This window comes from Octopus sinensis, linkage group LG13, assembly GCF_006345805.1.
Source record: "Octopus sinensis linkage group LG13, ASM634580v1, whole genome shotgun sequence".
NCBI lineage: Eukaryota > Metazoa > Mollusca > Cephalopoda > Octopoda > Octopodidae > Octopus > Octopus sinensis.
In genome coordinates, this window is record NC_043009.1 from 25,667,676 (window position 1) to 25,687,272 (window position 19,597).

Consider the following 19,597-nt stretch of genomic DNA (forward strand, 5'->3'; position numbering starts at 1 on the left):
TAAAGAACTTTAATGAACTTTAGAAATCTGTTTAATTATCTACATTACTTCATGAGTATAGCCTCAAACACTAGGATGTCTAGAGAACTTACATGTATTTTAGCTGATGAGTACGGGACTCGTTTATATGCTGTAATCTTTGCAACTTTTAATAAAACCTGTCCTTGTATGAAACGATCGTACTAAAAACCTATCCATTCTTGTTGCTTCTTTCTCGCGTATATATATATATATATATGAAATTTTGAATTTACTTCATGAACCCCCATTGCTACCTTTGCAGTCCCCACATTGGGAACCACTGGTCTAGTGTTTAAGGTGTCAACTTGATGGTCAAAAGGTTGTAGGTTCAGTTTCTGGAGTGAGAAGTTCTTTGAGTCCTGAAGCTAGGCATTTCATTTGACATTGCTTCAGTTTAATCAGCTGAAATTAAGTAGATTAACTTTTGGGTCCCAACTCAGCTGAGAATGACCCTGGTTCTATCTTACAAGGCAAAGTTGACCTTGGTGGAGTTTGAACTCTAAACATGAAGATGGGTGAAATACCTATTTCTATTTCTTTACTACCCACAAGGGGCTAAACACAGAGAGGACAAACAAGGACAGACAAACGGATTAAGTTGATTATATCGACCCCAGTGCGTAACTGGTACTTATTTAATCAATCCCGAAAGGATGAAAGGCAAAGTCGACCTCGGCGGAATTTGAACTCAGAACGTAACGGCAGACGAAATACCGCTAAGCATTTTGTCCAGTGTGCTAATGCTTCTGCCAGCTCATTGCCTTAATAATAATGATAGCCCCTTCTGCTAAAGGCAGAAGACCTCAAATTTGGTGGGGAGGGGAATAGTTGATTACATCAACCCCTGTGTTTCACTGGTACTTAATTTATTGACTCTGAAAGGATGAAAGGCAAAGTCGACCTTGTCAGAATTTGAACTCAGAACATAGCGATGTGCGAAATACTGCTAATCATTTTGCCTGGCATGCTAACAATTCTGCCAGCTCGCCACCTACCCCAGTTTAATAATGACAATGTTATTTGATTAAATTCTTTATCATTTTCAAAATTAACCAGAACAAAAGACATCATATTTTGATAGAAACATGGTAAAGTGATTTGAATTACAACCTTCATTCAAAATTTCACATTAATTTATGTTCCAAACAATTCTTCATTATTTTAAAAATTTATTGAATCTAAAGCAGTGTGCTTCAACAGAAATATGGTAACAAAAGTTTTAAAGCTAAACCTTCCGTCAAATTTGTTTCTGAGCAAATACTGACAAATAGTGAATGCAGTGACGCATCACCGAGGCACGCACCCCGCCATACCTGACCATATCTTCCATTAAAATTTCATGTGAATGTATATTCCAAACACTAGCTTAATAACGACAAAGTTATTTTACTAAATTCTTAACAATTTTCAAAATTAATCAAAAGGTGGTATATTTCTATAGAATTCTGGTAACAAAAGGGTTAAGCACCAGCAGAGTTCAAGTGTAGCTTTCTCTTTCTCCCTCTCAACTTCGATGATCTACAGTGTCAAGGGTGGGAGGTCTGAGAATGTCTGTGTCCATTTGCAACTTTACAGACACCTAAAACAGTTTGCGAAAGCATGGTCATTTCTTAGTAACAACTACACTATATTTTTAAAAGTATTTGAGAAACCACAGGCAGCTTATTTCATTGCAATCAATAACAAGTCATCAGTCATTCACAATAACAACAAAAACTAACATGAATAAAGTACATACCAATGTTGCAAAGACGCAGCGAAGATGCTTTTCCGAATTCTTCCAAAATAATAGTTCCATGTCTGATTTTTGTTCCTCTGCTTCACGCTAGCATCGGAAAACTCTTCTGAGAAAGTTTGAAAGATGGTGTTTAATTTCTTTGTGATTAGGTAGCAAGTAGGCCCACATGTATAATATATAATTGAAGTGTTTGTGACTGATCCTGATTGCTATATGTCATCAATCACCAGATCAATAACCACGCCCTCCTCAAAGACAATAAGATAAATATGTCCAAACAAGTTGTGGTTATCTGTGATTACTGACAGACAAAACCAACAAAAAGACAAAAAAAGGGAGGAAAAATAAGCAAGATATATAACACTAATAAACAAATACATAAAAAAACAAAAACGTGTATTATCTAAGCCCCATGATTAAGAGAGATCAAAACACAGCAAATGTGTGTGCATGCATGTGTCTATGTATATATGTGTGTATATATAGATATATAGAAATATGTGCATAAGTGTGGGTATATATATTTGTATGTGTATATATATATATATATATATTCCTTTATTCTTTTGTTTCAGTCATTTGACTGCGGCCATGTTGGAGCACTACCTTTAGTTGAAGAAATCGACCTCAGGACTTATTCTTTGTAAGCCTTACTTATTCTAATGGACTCTTTTGCCGAACCACTAAGTTACGGAGAGGTAAACATGCCAACATTGGTTGTCAAGTGACGGTGGGGGGACAAACACAGTCACACAAAGATACACACACACACACGCATATATGTACAATAGGCTTCTTTCAGTTTCCGTCTACCAAATCCACTCACAAAGCTTCAGTTGGCCTGAGGCTACAATAGAAGACACTTTCCCAAGGTGCCACACGGTGGGACTGAACCTGGAACCATGTGGTTGGGAAGCAAGATCCTTACCACACAACCACTCCTGCACCTATGGCCACTCCTCTATATCTATATATTTATATAATTGTGTATGTGTGTGTATTTATCTGTACAAATATACATGTATGTATATGTGTGTGTGTATACACACATATATATATATATACATACATACATACTTATATATACATACATATATGCATATATATCTCTCTTAGTTGTTTCAGTTACTTGACCATTGCTATGCTGTGGCACCACTTTTAAGCATTTTTAGTCGAACATATTGGCCCCAGGACTTACTTTTTTAAGGCTTTAAGGCCTAATACTTATTCTATCAGTCTCTTTTGTCAAATCACTAAGTTACAAGGATGTAAACATACCAACACTGGTTGTCAAGCAGTGGTGGAGGACAAACACATACATAAAGACACATACACACAGAAACATACATCATCAGCATCATCATCATCATCATCATTGTTTAATGTCCATTTTCCATGCTGGCATGGGTTGGACAGTTTGACTGGAGAGGCTGCACCAGGCTCCAATCTGATCTGGCAAGATTTCTACAGCTGGATGCCAACCACTCTGCGTGGCCCCTTGGACAAGTGTCTTCTACTATAGCCTTGGACCGACCAATGCCTTGTGAGTGGATTTGGTGGACGGAAACTAAAAGAAGCCCGTCGTATATATATATATCTTTATTTATATAAAACTGAGAATGTGTGTCTGTCTGTCTGTGTGTTTCCCTAAAACTTGAGAACTACACAACCAATTTCATTCAAATTTTACACAGGCCTTACTTAGGGTCCGGGGAGTGTCATCGGCAAAAAAATGTTCAACTTCTTGCCTAGAGCGAGCCCATAGCAATATAATATCTTCTCCACTATTCCAGTATTACGTGTTAAAAGTGAAACAAAAACATTTTTCTATTTTATGTCAAATACTTTCACTTTAACAATAAAAATAATAATAACAATTGAATTATATGTAGTAAGTAATAATTAAAATCAAACTAAAGTAACATGACAAAAGTAAAAATAGCAATTGGTATAAAATTGCATCAATGAATTGAACTTGAATAAGTGGTTTCACATGAATGGGAATAAATTAAAAATAAAATTAGCATGCAGAAATGGAATAGTCCAGATGGATAATAAAAAATTAAATTAAAGAAAAGACTATTATCTATAAAGTATACAATGTAGAGAAAAAAGATTTGAACAACATGGAGGAAAGCACCTTCAAAAAGTGTCTTGGTGCGACTATGAAAGATATATAATCAGAGGCGGTAAATTCGCCACAATAGAAGCAAGGTTTGAGTCAATGGAGCGTGCAAGGGAGTACTCGACTCGAATTTGCAAAGTGAAAATATTTTATTTTTACCTTTATATCTGAGATGTAGGGTGTCCCGGAAAAAAATTTTAAATGTCCCCCCCCCCCCGAAGTAGAGGTAGGCTGGATTGTAGCCACACTTCTATACAAGAGGGAGGACAAGATACAATTGATCGAAATTACAAGAGATGGGCTAACAATTCCAGTCTGTTATATATTTTGAGTATTGTTATCACTAGCGATATCAAGATATAACTTTGTATTTTGTATTTTATGTGTAGATGTATATATATAGATGTACATGTAATATGTACACATACATATACACATATATACATGCACTAGCACTATGACCCGGCAAAGACGGGTCTTTAATGCTAGTATATATATATATATATATATATACTAGTATATATACATATATATGTGTGTTTATGTATATATATGTGTGTTTGTGTGTGTGTGTGTATGTTTATGTGTCTGTGTTTGTCTCCCCAACATCGCTTGACAACCGATGCTGGTGTGTTTACATCCCCGTAACTTAGTGGTTCGGCAAAAGAAACTGATGGAATAAGTACCAGGCTTACAAAGAATAAGTCCTGGGATCGATTTGCTTCATTAAAGGTGGTGCTCCATCATGGCCACAGTCAAAATGACTGAAATAAGTAAAAGAGTATATAGATATATATATATATATATATATATATATATATATATATATATATATTTTCATATGTATGTTGAATTCAAACACACACACGCTCACAAGCACACATACATACATATATATTTATATATATATATCTTATCTGAAAGTATAGTTGCTAGAATAAGAATAAGATGGAGAATGGTCAGAGAGTTGTTACCACTGTTGGTAACAAAAGATCTCTCTGTTTCTCAGAGTGAAAGGCAGATTGTATGATGCTTGTGTATCAACAACAAAGCAACAAGGGTGTCTTCCAAGTTAGGGTTAGAGTTGATTCTACAAAGTGCTGGTGCCATGAAAATAAAGCACCCAGTACACTCTGTTAAGTGGTTGGCATTAGAAAGGACATCCAGCCATAGAAACCATGTGAAAACAGACACCAGAGACCAACACAGCCCTCAGGTTAGTTGGACCCTGTTGAACCATTAAATCCATGCCAGCTTGGAAAACAGACATTAAATGATCCTTTCTACTACAGGCACAAGGCCTGAAATTTTCAGGGTGGGGACAATCAATCACATTGAACCCAGTACTTGACTGATATTTAATTTATTGTCCCTGAAGGGATGAAAGCAAAGTTGACCTTAGTGGAATTTGAACTCGGAACATAAAGACAGATGAAATACTGCTAAGCATTTCACCCAGGGTACTAACGTTTCTGCTAGCCCTCCACCTTTAAAATCTAGGAAATAAAAAAAGAAAAAAAAACACTAAATCAACTCAGTACTTCATTGGTACTTTATTTTATTGACTTCAGAAGAATAAAAGACGAAGCTACCTTCAGCCAGAATTGAACTCCGAATGTAAAGTGCTGGAACCAAACACTGTAGATATTTTGTTTGACAATCTAGCAATTCTGCTAATTAGCCATATGTTGATTGGGTAAGCTTTATATAAATTTCGTTGTAGACTATCTAAATTGTGTGGTGTTCATGCCAGTCTCGGTGGAATTTGAACTTAGAACATAATGACAGAGGAAATGCTGCGAAGCATTTCGCCTGATGTGCTAACAATTCTGCCGTCTTGTCGCCTTACAGACATTAAATATTGATGAGAAAAGAATCAATAAAATCAAATCCTATATCGTCTAGCTTATACTTTATTTCCTTGTCTCCCTGGATGATGAAAAAGAAAGTTGACTCTTTCATAATGACATGTGAACATCATATAATATTAATAATTTACTGATGAATTGCAAGCATATGTACAACTGACAGATATCTCTCCGTTTGTTTTTTTTTAATCACTCTTATTCATAAGACAAAAAGTCTAAATTTTGAGTTCAAAGTCAACTTTTTTTCTGACAAAATATAGTACTAGATCAATTTATATTCCTATATGGCACCACCACCACCACCACCACCACCACCAAAACCATCATCATAATTGCTGTTGTTGTTGTCTTAATGTCCACTTCTCCATGCTTGCCTGGATCAGATAGAAATTATTGAGGCAGCTTTTCTGAGGCTGGATGTCTTTCTTGTTGCCAGCCCTAAACCTGTTTCCAAGCAAGGTAATATTTCTCCATAGCCAGACAATGTTTTCCACGGAATATTTGAAATGAATGACTCTGCTTGTATGACAACGACACTCATTTACAAATATTACATGGTGCCAAAACAAGGAGACCCCCCCCCCCCACACACACACAAGCTACTTACCACACAGCGCAGGAGTGTCTGTGTGGTAAGTAGCTTGCTTACCAACCACATGGTTCCGGGTTCAGTCCTATTGCGTGGCACCTTGGGCAAGTGTCTTCTGCTATAGCATTGGGCCGACCAAAGCCTTGTGAGTGGATTTGGTAGACGGAAACTGAAAGAAGCCTGTCCTATATATATATGTATGTGTGTGTATATGTTTGTGTGTCTGTGTTTGTCCCCCCCAACATCGCTTGACAACCGATGTTGTCCGATAGAATAAGTACTAGGCTTCCAAAGAATAAGTCCTGGGGTCGATTTGCTCAACTAAAGGTGGTGCTCCAGCATGGCTGCATTCAAATGACTAAAACAAGTAAAAGAGTATATATATGTGTGTGTATATATATATATATATAATATATATATATATATATATATATATATATACATACACACACTCTTAAGTCAAATTTAAGTTTTAAAAATTAAGGTTAAGGAAATATGTGTTAAATACAGTATTGAAATCTTATTTCAGAGTAAGTCCTAGGTCATGTGTCCATGGAGCATGTTCACCACTTATGGTTACCAGGCATCATCAGCGATCCTTAGCAAACGTCGTTGTAATAATTCCACAAATCCCAGGATGGATGTTGGGTATATATTAAAAATGAAATGAGAAGACGGAATGCACCAACAAAAAAAATTTTATTACTACAATTGTTTCATCTTGGCACATTCCGTCTTCTCTTTGTAACTTTAATATATATATATATATATACACATATATACAATGGGGTTCTTTCACTTTCCATTTACTAAATCCATCCATAAGGCTTTGGTAGACCTGAAGCTACAGTAGAAAAGACTTGCCCAAGGTGCCATGCAGTGGGGCTGAACCAACAACCATGTGACTGGGAAGGAAACTTCTTGCCACAATGCTGTCCCAGCACTTTATATGTAAATGGAAGGCTTTCATCTGTTGAGAGTTAAAGTCTTTGACAGCTAGAATAATATTATGACTAATTACACAGAGAAGATATAGGCACATGGTTGCATACTTGAGAGACAAAGACAGATAGATCAATAGACTGACAGAATGACAGATAGACAGGCAGACACAAATAGACAGAGAGACAGACAGATAGATAGATAGGTAAGTGGATGGATAGATAGATAGATAGACAGACAGACAGATAGATAGATAGGTAAGTGGATAAATAGATAGATAGATAGATAGGTAAATGGATAGATAGATCGATAGATAGACAGACAGATAGATAGATATACATATATATATCTGAGCATGATCGTTGCCAGAGCTGCGAATTGGCTCCCATCGTTGCCAGCATCACCTTACTGGCACGTGTGCCGGTGGCATGTTAAAAGCAACATTTGAGTGTGGTCGTTGCCAGTGCTGCTGGACTGGCTTCTGTGCAGGTAGCATGTAAAAAACACCTTTTGAGCGTGGTCATTGCCAGAAATGCCTGACTGGCCCTCGTGCTGGTGGCATGTAAAAGCACCCACTACACTCTCGGAATGGTTGGCATTAGGAAGAGCATCCAGCTGTAGAAACTTTGCCAGATCAGACTGAACCTGGTGCAGCCTTCTGACTCACCAGTCCTCAGTCAAACCGTCCAACCAATGCCAGCATGGAAAGTGGACATTAAACGATGATGATGATGATATATATATATATATATATATATATATATATATATAATAATTATAATGATAATAATAATAATAATAATAATGATAATATTAGGGAATATTATTCCAAACTTACAGGGAAAAATTAAATTTAGTAATACTAAATCATATTTCACAATAGATAATATATGTATACATGTGCCGGTAAGGTGATGCTGGCAATGATCATGGGAGCCAATTTGTAGACCTGGCAACGATCATGCTCGGATATATATATATATATGTATATCTATCTATCTATCTATCTATCAATCTATCTATCTATCTATATATATATAGATATATATTTATCTATATATATATAGATATATATTTATCTATCTATCTATATATTTATATCTATATATATAAAACTGTAGTTGTGTGAGTGTCTGTCCCCTTCGATTTAGATTCCTAACTACTCCCACATTTTGCGGGGCAGTTTAACCAAATTCGGGTATCTTATAGTTGTGATTCATATCGAGCCCGTCTGAGTATTAGCGCACGTCTACGATGAGTCTACGATTTAAAAAATAATTTAACATCATTTTTTATTCCATTTTAATGCATAATTTTTCGTGTGTCGATGGCGGCGGAGTTGGCGTCCATGGTCACACCTGCACCTGTTTGCTTCTCCCCCTTCTTCCCTCCCTCGTGAAGCTGTGGGGAAGGGAGTGTAAGGAAATCAACGTCGTAAAGCGTTGTCAAGGAGACCAGCGTTCTTTTAGAACAACGACTTCATGGCTTGAAGACACCAAAACAGAAATGGCTAAGAAAGACCGAATTGGCATCTATAAGGGAAGTAACTCTCTAAAAATGCTTATATAGTTATTTCCCTTACAAACCCGAGCAACGCCGGGCGATACTGCTCGTATATATATATATATATATATATATAGATAGATAGATAGATAGATAGATAGATAGATAGATAGATAGATAGATGAATAGATAGGTAGATAGATAAAAAGAGGGAGAGAGAGAGAGTAGTGTGTTAAATAAGGAATGACTATGACACTGTTACAAACAAATATGGCCTGGTATAGGTTACATAAGCAGTAATAAAAATTACCATAAAAGCCATCATATAGTCGTCTCCCTCTATATTTCTGGTTGGCTGTGCATTTAAAAGAGTTAGGGTTGTTATCTTTGAGTATTGTCATTTAAAAGAAGAATAGATGGTTTATTTGTTTGTATGTTGGATGGGATACTCTCTCTTGTATTGTTAAATGGATTTTTTGAATTTGTGTCCCAATGGATTTCTTGTGTGTACATTGTATGGATTATAGATTTAATTATTCATTAATGAATAATCGTCAACGTGACAAACGATTCTCATATTTCTGATCATAACTTTGGTTACTGAAAAATGTCAGTTCATTGTTTCATCTCTTAGTTTTCTTGTCACCTTAACTTATTATTAAAACCAATGCAAACAATCACAAAGAGATGTTTTCATCTTCATCATTTGTTGTCATCATCATCATCATCCTCGTTGACAGTAGTGTTATCATCGTCCTCCTCCGCCTCATCATCGTTGTCGTCCTCTGCCTTCTTGTTCTTGTCTGCCTCCTTGCCTCCTCCTCATTCTCCTCCTTGTCAGTTTCTTCTTCTTCTTCTTTCTCCTCATTCCCCTTCTTGTCTTCTACGTCCTCTTTCTCCTCCCCCCTTCCTTCCCACTTCATCCTCCTCATTATCGTTCTCCTCATACTCTTTCTCCTTATCTCTCTCCTTGCTTCCCCTCCTCGTCTTCCTCCTCACTGTTGTCCTCTTTGTCTTTCTCCTCCTCATCGTCATCATCGTCCTCCTTGTCTTCCTCATTACTGTCGTCCTCCTCCGATATTGGCGTCGGCGTCATCATCATCATTGCCAACATCATCATCATCATCATCACTGTCAATGTCATAATCGTCATTGTCCGTAGTCACCATTGTTGTCATCATCATCTTCATTGCCATTGTCGTCGCCATGACGCTAACTCTTTCTGCTCAATGACTAACTTCCATAGTTTCTAAAATGCCCGATCAACTGGAAAATTATTTTCCTTTTTCACGCCCTTTGCTTTCCCGCCCTGAGTCTTTGTCCTTGTTAACATCAACCAAATCTTCGTCGGTGTCTAATAATAATAACAACAACCTCAGAGTTCCATTTATCATCTATTTCTCATCTTTCAAATCAAAACACTCCATCACATCACAAATTCTGTTAATGGACTTCAAAAGGTTTTGATTAGATCTTTTCACACTCATCTCCCTTTTATATTTCACTTCTACTTTGAACCACACCTCCTTCTCCTCCTCCCCACTAGTCCTTGTCGTTATCGTAGTTATATTAGTCCTCCTTAAGGCGGTGAGCTGGCAGAAACGTTAGCACGCCGGGCGAAATGCGTAGCCGTATTTCGTCTGCCGTTACATTCTGAGATCAAATTCCGCCGAGGTCGACTTTGCCTTTCATCCCTTTCGGGGTCAATAAATTAAGTACCAGTTACGCACTGGAGTCGATGTAATCGACTTAATCTGTTTGTCTGTCCTTGTTTGTCCCCTCTGTGTTTAGCCCCTTGTGGGTAGTAAAGAAATATATATAAGCCCTCCGCCTCCTTGCTGTTGTCTTCCTCCTCCGTGTTCCCCCCTCCTCCTCCTCGTCTTTGTCGTCCTCCCCAAACACCATGTTGACTAGATGTTTAATTTTTATTACTCTCCGTACATGTTTTGGGGACACGGTAAGCCAACGGTTGTTCTGTGTTCACCATCTGATCCTGACAGATATTTTTATTGTCTGAGAAAAATCAAAGCAGGTTCGGTTGGAGGAGATGCCTGAGTTAGTTCAAAAGCTTCGTTTCCTCATGTCTTTGATGGCTTGAGATAAACATTGGCCCTTTCTCCTCTTGTATGAGGAATACCAAATGTCTTCATGCAATACCTGCCTGATAAGAAACTCAGACACCCCCATGTCCCTGGCGATGGCCCTGATTGACTTGGAGGGATTGTTGTCAATCATGGCCTGGGTCTCACCAACAAATTAAGAAGTTCGTTTCTCATCAGAACGATCAGAGTGAGTTTTCCGAGCTGCCGTATCTTCGTAATCACATTAGACTCACCCAACTCTTTCCGAATCCTCTGCACCAGTGGCGACTCGTAGTGGGGTGCTGCTTCAGAAACTTTTTAGCCGTTGTTTTAATATTTTGTAAAAGGAAACTGACATATCAAAAAGAATATTTATACATAAACTTGAACGGTTCGCGGTTTAGCCACAGTCGGGTAATGCGTTTAATTTGTTCACTGAACACCGCCGCGAATTCCCCCTTGTTTTTCAAAAATACCCCCTAAATCACAAAATAAGTGTGTGTGTATGAATTGCCCTATTTTTCAAATCCTGGCAGCAACACTGAAGCTGGAAGCAGGATAATAATCTAATTCTACACTTTATCACATTCAAGAATATAAACACGTTTTTAAGCACAACACATACGGAGTAAAAGAGAAACGTTATCTTTCACCCAGCACTGTCGTTCACACAGTGCTCTCTCTCCCTCCTCTCTCTCCCTAGTATGAAGCTTCCTATCTCAGACATGTGATCATGTTCACAACAGCTGAACACCGCGTAGTTGGAACTGTGAAGCGCACAGTTTTATACAAGGATTTTGTATTTTTTTCATAAACTAGGGTATGGCCGTTGACATTAAGCTTAAAGATTATATAATGTACAAGTATAAAGAAAGAAATAAAGAAAAAAAAGACTCATTATATTGAATGTTATCGATAATATTGAGTGGAAATAGTGCTGCAGTCCCACAGTTTCTATACACGAGCCGCCACTGCTCCTCACTCATCTTTGACTTTCTACACACTAGCATCATCAACGCACTGGCGTAGCTAGAGAGTGCGAGCCGTCAGGGGTGACCCTTCCGTTTGCCACCCCACGGACTCCACAAAAAACACATATTGTCTACAGCAGACCCAACAGTGCCGCCCCTTTATAAGTGCCACCCAGGGCGTACCCCCTCTCCCAGCTACGCTAGTGCATCATGCTAGAATCCTTTCATACGCAACCAAAGTTTTCAGTTCTTCTACAAATGCTAGGCAAGACTTCACAATTCATAGATATACATGGATTGCCTGAATTTAATATGTTTAAATAAAAGACGGAATTGTCGCAGTTGGGACTCTTCTGTTTGATGAGGGTTGACCTGGGACTAAACAATCACATATTGATCTTTTGTAAAACTAATCTTTTGTAAATCTAATGGGAAACGTAAATACACTGGAATGTTAACGTTAAAGACAAAATGCCGTGTGGTATTTGTTTTAGATGTTTGCACTCTGAGTTCGGATTCCATCATGGCTAACTGTGCCCTTCTTCTTTCTGGGGCCCGATAAGATAGATGCAGATCTAGAACAGTGGAATGTAGGAATTGGCAGAGGACCAGACACATAGTCATGTGGTATTATTTTGGTCCCTTTGTTCTGAGATCTTGGGAATAGGATACAGTGGCATAACTAGGGTGAGTACTGCCCGGGACAGTCCCTAAGTTAGCTACCTCTACAGTAGATTCATAAGAGCCACACCGTAAGAGCGACATCGAGGGTGGACTGCACCCACTGCCTCCCATGCAATTTCCATCTACAGAATTCCCTCACAAAACAAAGCTGGGCCTGGGACAATAGTCATAATACAATCAATCAGACTATCGGATGTTGGTATACATCTCTGGTTACAATGCGCTTTGCATCATTTTAGCTTTCAAATGATACCACCCAGCTAGCAAGGCGAGCAGGTGAGCAATGCCTTGATCGGAAGGCTAGTCAGTCACAGGGTGACCCATTGGCAGTTGAGTGCATGAGAGCAACATGGAGTGAACTGTTTTGCTCAGAAGCACAACACTCCGCTCTGTCTGGGAATAGAACACACGATCTAGCAGTCGTGAATGCAACACTATAATTACTAAGCCAGGTGCTGTCACGAGACTATAGTAGAAGACATATATTTAATTAGGAATTAATTGCTAATACTTTAATGTGAATTAAAGCGGTGAGCTGGCAGAATTGTTAGTGCGTCAAGCAACATGCTCAGCGGCATTTTGTCCGTCCATACGCTACAAGTTCAAATTCCTCCGAGGTCGACTTTACTTTTTATCCTCTCGGGATTGATAAAAAAAAATGTACAAGCTGAGTACTGAGAACTATGTAATTATCCTCTTCGCCGCAATTGCCGGCTTTGTGCCAAAGTTTGAAATTAATATTCTAATGTAAATACTTATTGAATATCATGAGTACGAAACAGAAGCGACGACAATCCCATCAGGAGACTCAAATCCTGACAAGCGATAGGAGTACATAGGTTCGACTGCTTCCTGCAGGTCTGTCTCATTTCTCTTTCAAATTGCTGTTTATAATGGTTAAATATCAGAAATTTAATATTTATGAAGTCCATCACTCCTTCTCAGATTTTCTGATAGTTATTAAATAATTCTGTGTTTTGTTCTACAGCCTTTATTTTCCCGAGATGCTCATTATCACCCTTATATCATTCGACAAATATCTGCTTAGCTATTTTCTCACATTTGCAGACAGCCAATTTACCACATTCATTATAACGGAATTCGAAACTGAAACATAGTACTTCATTTTATAAAATATGTTATATTACATTAAAAAAGTTAATTTCATGTATCTAATTCTAAAATTAAAATCAAAGGTCAGATTATTTTATTTAAAAGAATTTTGAAAGTCCAACAAATGACGCTTTCTAAATTCTTATTTCAAAAGTCAATTTTGTTTTCACAGCCATACTTTCACAGTCTGCAAACATGGTATCGTCATTACACGTTGCTGCGATTGTTACCTGTCTAAAATTCTTGTTAATTCCTTCATAGTGAGTATATTTCCTCGTTTGCTTACATGTTCAGTAAATGCCTTAAACATAGTGTTCTGCTTTACCATTTATTGTTTTTGGAAATAACATTTAATTCTCTAGATATTTTCTACTTCTTTCTCAATCCTTCCGGATGCTTTCAACTCAGGTCAATATTTAAAAAAAAACCTTCGCGAATTTCATCAACATCCGACATATGAATAAATGTATATTGTAAAACATTGAGCAAATATTCGAATGTTGAGCATTCTTTTCCTCACGTAACTGGCTTCTTGATTTTTCTAATCATTCATTTACTTTATCGATTTTACTTAATTTCATCTCTGACCATATGTTTAAGTGAATACAATCGATTCGCCGGTTATCTATTATTCTGCTGCACATTAACTAGAGATAAATATGTATATATAGTATTCATATACATGATATGACAAATACATATATTATTAATTGTATCGCATAAAATCTCACATTTATAAGCTAGTTGTTGTTATTGCTATTTAACTCCATATCGGTTCGGCTCAGTTCGAGCAGACCTATGGCCAAAGGTACTCCAGCTATAATCATTGTATTTTCCCCGCTATCTTTTATTTATGCCTAGTGTTGCTTGAGTTGTATTAGCAAATGTGTTCTCCCATTATAAGACGGGAGTGTATGGTAATAGTGGCAGTTAACTGTCATTTCTAGTAGGATGAGCGCCCACGCAAAGACGGTTTTGTTGGTTTAATTTTAAAAAGCAATTTGTTTAACCCTAGGTCAGCCCTGATCGAGCAAAGCTACGATCAAATAGTCCAGTTGCGACCATTTTTTTTCTAAGCACAGTGCACTTAAGACTCTTTTGTTGAAGCTGCCCGACACTTTTGTTTTTAAGACAGCGGTATGTTATTTGAGGAACTTGATTGCTATTTCTAGCATCTCGAATATGGCATTGACGTTTTCATTTTAGTTCGCTAGACACTCTGGAATATATAGCATTCATGCCTTTCGCTAACATATTGATGACGTCGATAAAATTAGAATTCTTCTTCGATTTGACTCGCCGGGAGCCCATCTCTATTTTATGGTGCACGGTATATAAGTCCACATTTTTTTCTATTGCATTGTAAAAGGAGAAAGAACTGGACCTGTAACTCTTTGCAGGGTCCCAGAGCCCCTGGAAACAGAGTAAGGGAGATTATTATCATCTGATGGGGGCCTAACTATAATGTTTGCAACAGTGGACTCCCTTAAAGGCAGATGAGGGTTAGGTGACGATATTGAATCGCTGTAGAACAGGAACAATCTCTTCTATTTGAGAAGGTATTAAAGGCTTTATGTGTTTTCGATGTGAAGAATTGGGATTTGAGGGACGTTCTTTGCTTTATTTAATGTTATAGGTTAAGTGAAGAGAGATGGTTTTAATCAGATGTCAAAGGTGTATTGCAGATTCGTTTTACCGGAGGTCTCTACCAGTCAACGAGAGAAACTGCTACGTTGTCGTTTGAACTGTTATATGTAGCAGCCAAATATCCTTAAAGCCACACACCATATCTTCTTCAAAAATGGAAGGACACATTAGGTTGCATAATGTAGTGTTGGATACACTAGGTCGTAGGAAAATGAACAAAAAATGATGAGATAGTAATTTGATTATGTCTCCGTACCATTCGGGCTGACCTGGTCTAATTATGTGGTCATATAATTACCCAAAGCTAAATTTAGAATCAAACTAGTAAACCGCTCGCACGCGCACACACACTCACATACACACAGGAGAACTTCTGTACTGTATTCTTTTACCAATTTCTGCTTGGTCAACCATATGCTAATACAGAAGACACTTGTCTGAGGTACCACGTAATGGGATTGAACTTGAAGGCATGTGATTGCAAAGATACTCTCTTAACCACCCAGTCCTGCCTTCACTTAATCAAAGACAACAACTCTTTAGCAAAATATGGTAATTTTCAGTATTCTATTCATCCTATTGTGGTGGCATCAATTAGTTAACCCAAAGAGGGATCCTAGTGGTTCCCAGCCAGGATCCATATAAGATTTTGCTGTTAATATTTATGTACAATAAATTGATTATAACTCTACAATACATAAAATATTCTAAGAATTCCTAATAATATTACAAAAATAGATTTTTTAAACCTCAAATGACCACGAGAGTCCACTTGAATAAAGGGGTCTATAGGAAAAAAAAACTGGTTGAGAACTACTGCTTTATGTAGTTACTCATGTTACTAGAAATGGCAGCCAAATTCCCTTCCTCTCACACCTTATTGTCTTCAGGATAAGAAGGACATACAGAATATTTCCTTCAATGGCTTAGTCAGAAGAAGTGTAATATCCGTAGGCCTTTTTAGGGCCTCAGAGACCTATAGGGAAAAATTATCCCTTGTACTTAGTCATAACAGATGGTTGCAACAGATAAACTCCACTGCTAGCTCTCCATCAGTTATGACAATGAGGGTTCCAGTTGATCCAATTAGTGGAACAACCTGTTCATGAGGTGAACGTGCAAGTGGCTGAGCCCTCCACAGACACATGTACCCTTCAGTGTGACACAGAATATGACAAGGTTGGTCCTTTGAAATATTAGTACAACTCACTTTTGCCAGCTGAGTGGACTGGAACAACGTGAAATAAAGTGTCTTGCTCAAGGACACAACACGACACTGGGAATCAAACTCAGGACCTTTTGATTGTGAGCCAAATACCTTAACCACTAATCTAAGTGCTTTCACTTAAACTCCACTAAAAGCACCCAGGAGTCAGGGTGGTGGTGCTAAACCAAGTGATGAGTTAACCCTTTTAATACCAAACTGCCTGAGACTGCCCTGGTTCTATGATACAAACTTAGTGTTTTTAAGTGATAAAAAATAAAATCCTTCCAGTAAAATTTCACATTAATTTATTTTTCAAGCACCTAATTAATAAGGATAAACTTATTTTCAAAAGTAAATGAAATGAAAGATAGAGTATTTCAATTTGTATTGAAGTATTTGGTTACAAAAGGGATAAGTATACCATCCAGTGTTGTCTTACATCAGTTAACCCTTCAGCATTTAAACTGGCCATATCCGGCCCAAATATTCTCTGTTTTATATTCAAACTGGCCAGATGCAGCCTCTCACATCTACCCTAAACCATGCCATTCTAAAAATAAACAATCGTCATCATCATTTAGTGTCTACTTTCCATGCTGGTATGGGTTGGACGGTTTAACTGAAGCTGGAGAGCTGCACCAGGTTCTAGTCTGATTTGGAATGGCTTTTTATGGGGTTGGATGCCCTTCCTAATGCCAACCACTCCAAGAGTGTAATGGGTGCTTTTTACATGCCACAGGCACAGGTGCCAGTTATGTGACACTAGCATCATCCACGTCTACCATTTCACTTGGCTTGACTGGTCTTCTCAAGCATAGCATACTGCCAAAGATCTTGGTCACTTGTCTTTGAGGCCCAACATTCAAAGGTCATGCTTCACCACCTCGTCCCATATCTTCCTAGCTCTACCCCTTCCAAAATCTCTAAGTGATAAGATAATGCATAATTAATTCAAAATAAATTGATGACAGAGTAGTATGAATACTAAAAGGTTAAGATGAGATGGTCATGGCTGGAAAAATTTTGATCATAGGTCTCTACATTCAGAACTGACCTTTGGTTAAGGAATGAAGTATATATGTATGCCTATGTGCTATGATATGGATGTGCTTGTTGCTCCTTGTCGTGACATCATGTGATTGTTGTAAATGAGTATCACTCTCATATAGGCAGTGTTATTTGTTTGCAATCTTCCATGAAAACATGTCTGGCCAACAATAGGAAAAATATTACTTTGCTTGGAAACAGCTGAAGGTTGGGAACAAGTAGGGCATCCAGCCATAGAAAATCTGCCTCAGCAAATTCCATCCAACTTGTAGGCACATGGAACAGTGCCCATTAAAATGATGATAATGGTGATGATGATGGTAATACAATTCATCAGAAATACAGTCGCAAAAGAATTAAACCATTGGCGATGATGATGATGATGCATTTTAGAATGGAGAACAATTATTGATTCAAATGACATTTCTCTTTTTATAAACCATTTCAGTCGATCAACAGATTTTGAAGTCCATCGGAACTGGCTGTCCATAACCAACAAACTCCCTGTAAGGAAATGGTATTATGAGGTAATAGTTTTGCAGTTTGTTTAATGCTTGTTGATGTCAGATTTTGAGTTTTGGTGCAATATTTTCTGGCCTCTCTGTAGGTTCCTGATTCTTAAAAATAAAATTAAATTAAAAAAAAAAAAAAGCATAGAGAGATCCTTAGATTTTTCAAAATAAGAAAATTCACTAAATGTAATGTATATGAATGGATTGAGAGGGCAAATTACTTTGGGTTTTATGATTCCATATTTCTGAGATGAGGAATTTTATCGCATGTATTAGTCGAAGTATACACAACTGAAATGTAGTGAAAGCAACAATCAAGACGAGGACATCACTCCGACTTCCACACAATACTTTGCAGTTCTCATTTCAAATATCCAGGGATCATAAGGGTATTGAACAAACTCCCTTATGGTATTTGATTATGGACCTTTTACATTCTGAATACAAATGTCAACAAAGTTTACTTTGATTTTATTCTTCTTAAGTTGGTAAATTCAAGTACCATTTAAGTACCTGGGCAGATATATCTTCCTATAATATAACCAAGATATGAGCTGAATTACGACAGTTTAAGAAGAACATATGCAGTATGCAGTGACGTTATTCTCTAAGCAGTTGTATGTCCTTATGACAACAAATGAACACACTGGATATCACTCATATCAGCCTTAAAAGGCCATAAGGACTGCTGCCCCTCATCTAATTTGTCTCCCATTATAAATTTGAGTGATGTTTCTCTGTTCGTTAACTCCTGCTAGACTGTTGGTGCAAGGACAATGAAACTTGAACCAGCAACTCCCTTAATCTCGGGGAATGTCCTAAGGGGGCCTATTTTTTTAAGGGCCGCCTAATTGGAGCCCCACTGATCCCCCTATTTTTACATTTTAAACTAAGTACATAGTATTGGCGACCAAATCAGAGCAATGACAATGAATTTCATACTATGAACTCCCAGGGAGTATCATAAGGAGGTTCAATTTCTGAAGGCTGCTTAAATGGGGCTCCACCCCCCCCCCTCCATCCGCTATTTTTACTGCATTTCCCTCGCTTCTACGCTTATTGATTAAACTATGATCAGCATCAGTGCTTAGCACATTTGCAGAAATAAGTTTAAGTTTGAGCATTCTAAATACCTCCACATGCATTCAAATCGAATTAAAGAATTATAACAGGTGTGTTTCAGGTGTGGTAGTGTGGATATTTATATTTTGTAGCTTACGAAACTTATGTCTAGTTAAATAAAATTTAGATTAAATTATTTTTTCATTAAGGTTGGAATCCCATCAAATTTGGATGAAGAGGGTTTGCAAGAGAATCCATCTGCAAAGCTTAGAGGATTCTTGGCATCACAGGGGTCGGTAGACAGAAGGCCATCTGGTTGGCTGTGGAGGGAGTAGCGGTTGTCTCAAGGAGACTGTGGATCAGGAGGCATGAACCCTGGAAAGGGCAGTACTGACTGGACACAAGCTAGCTTGATTAACCTCAACTGAGTTACCCGGTTGAGGGTGTCTTATTGTTGCAAGATCTGAAACCCCTAATGATGTCAAGG

The 19,597-nt window shown here is 37.7% G+C and overlaps 2 protein-coding genes across 4 annotated transcripts in view; one reads left to right on the top strand and one right to left on the bottom strand.

The window, feature by feature from the left end:
- LOC115218602 overlaps positions 1 to 1,954 on the bottom strand; it is a 151,289-nt gene extending 149,335 nt beyond the window's left edge. Inside the window, exon 1 of the mRNA XM_036508232.1 lies at positions 1,760 to 1,954. Coding sequence (XP_036364125.1) covers positions 1,760 to 1,819 — 60 coding nt within the window. The 5' untranslated portion in view covers positions 1,820 to 1,954. The remainder of the gene's footprint in view (positions 1 to 1,759) is intronic.
- The window catches only part of LOC115218385 (probable dolichyl pyrophosphate Glc1Man9GlcNAc2 alpha-1,3-glucosyltransferase), a 53,100-nt gene that overhangs the window by 16,706 nt on the left and 16,797 nt on the right, over positions 1 to 19,597 (top strand). For 2 of the 3 annotated variants that reach the window (XM_029788166.2, XM_036508234.1), the window contains exons 2-3: positions 13,808 to 13,895; positions 17,985 to 18,063. In XM_029788166.2, the coding sequence (XP_029644026.1) occupies positions 13,831 to 13,895; positions 17,985 to 18,063 (144 nt within the window). In that variant the 5' untranslated portion in view covers positions 13,808 to 13,830. Of the gene's footprint in view, positions 1 to 13,807; positions 13,896 to 15,656; positions 15,851 to 17,942; positions 18,064 to 19,597 lie in introns of those variants that run through there. The other variant, XM_036508233.1, reaches the window with a different exon arrangement.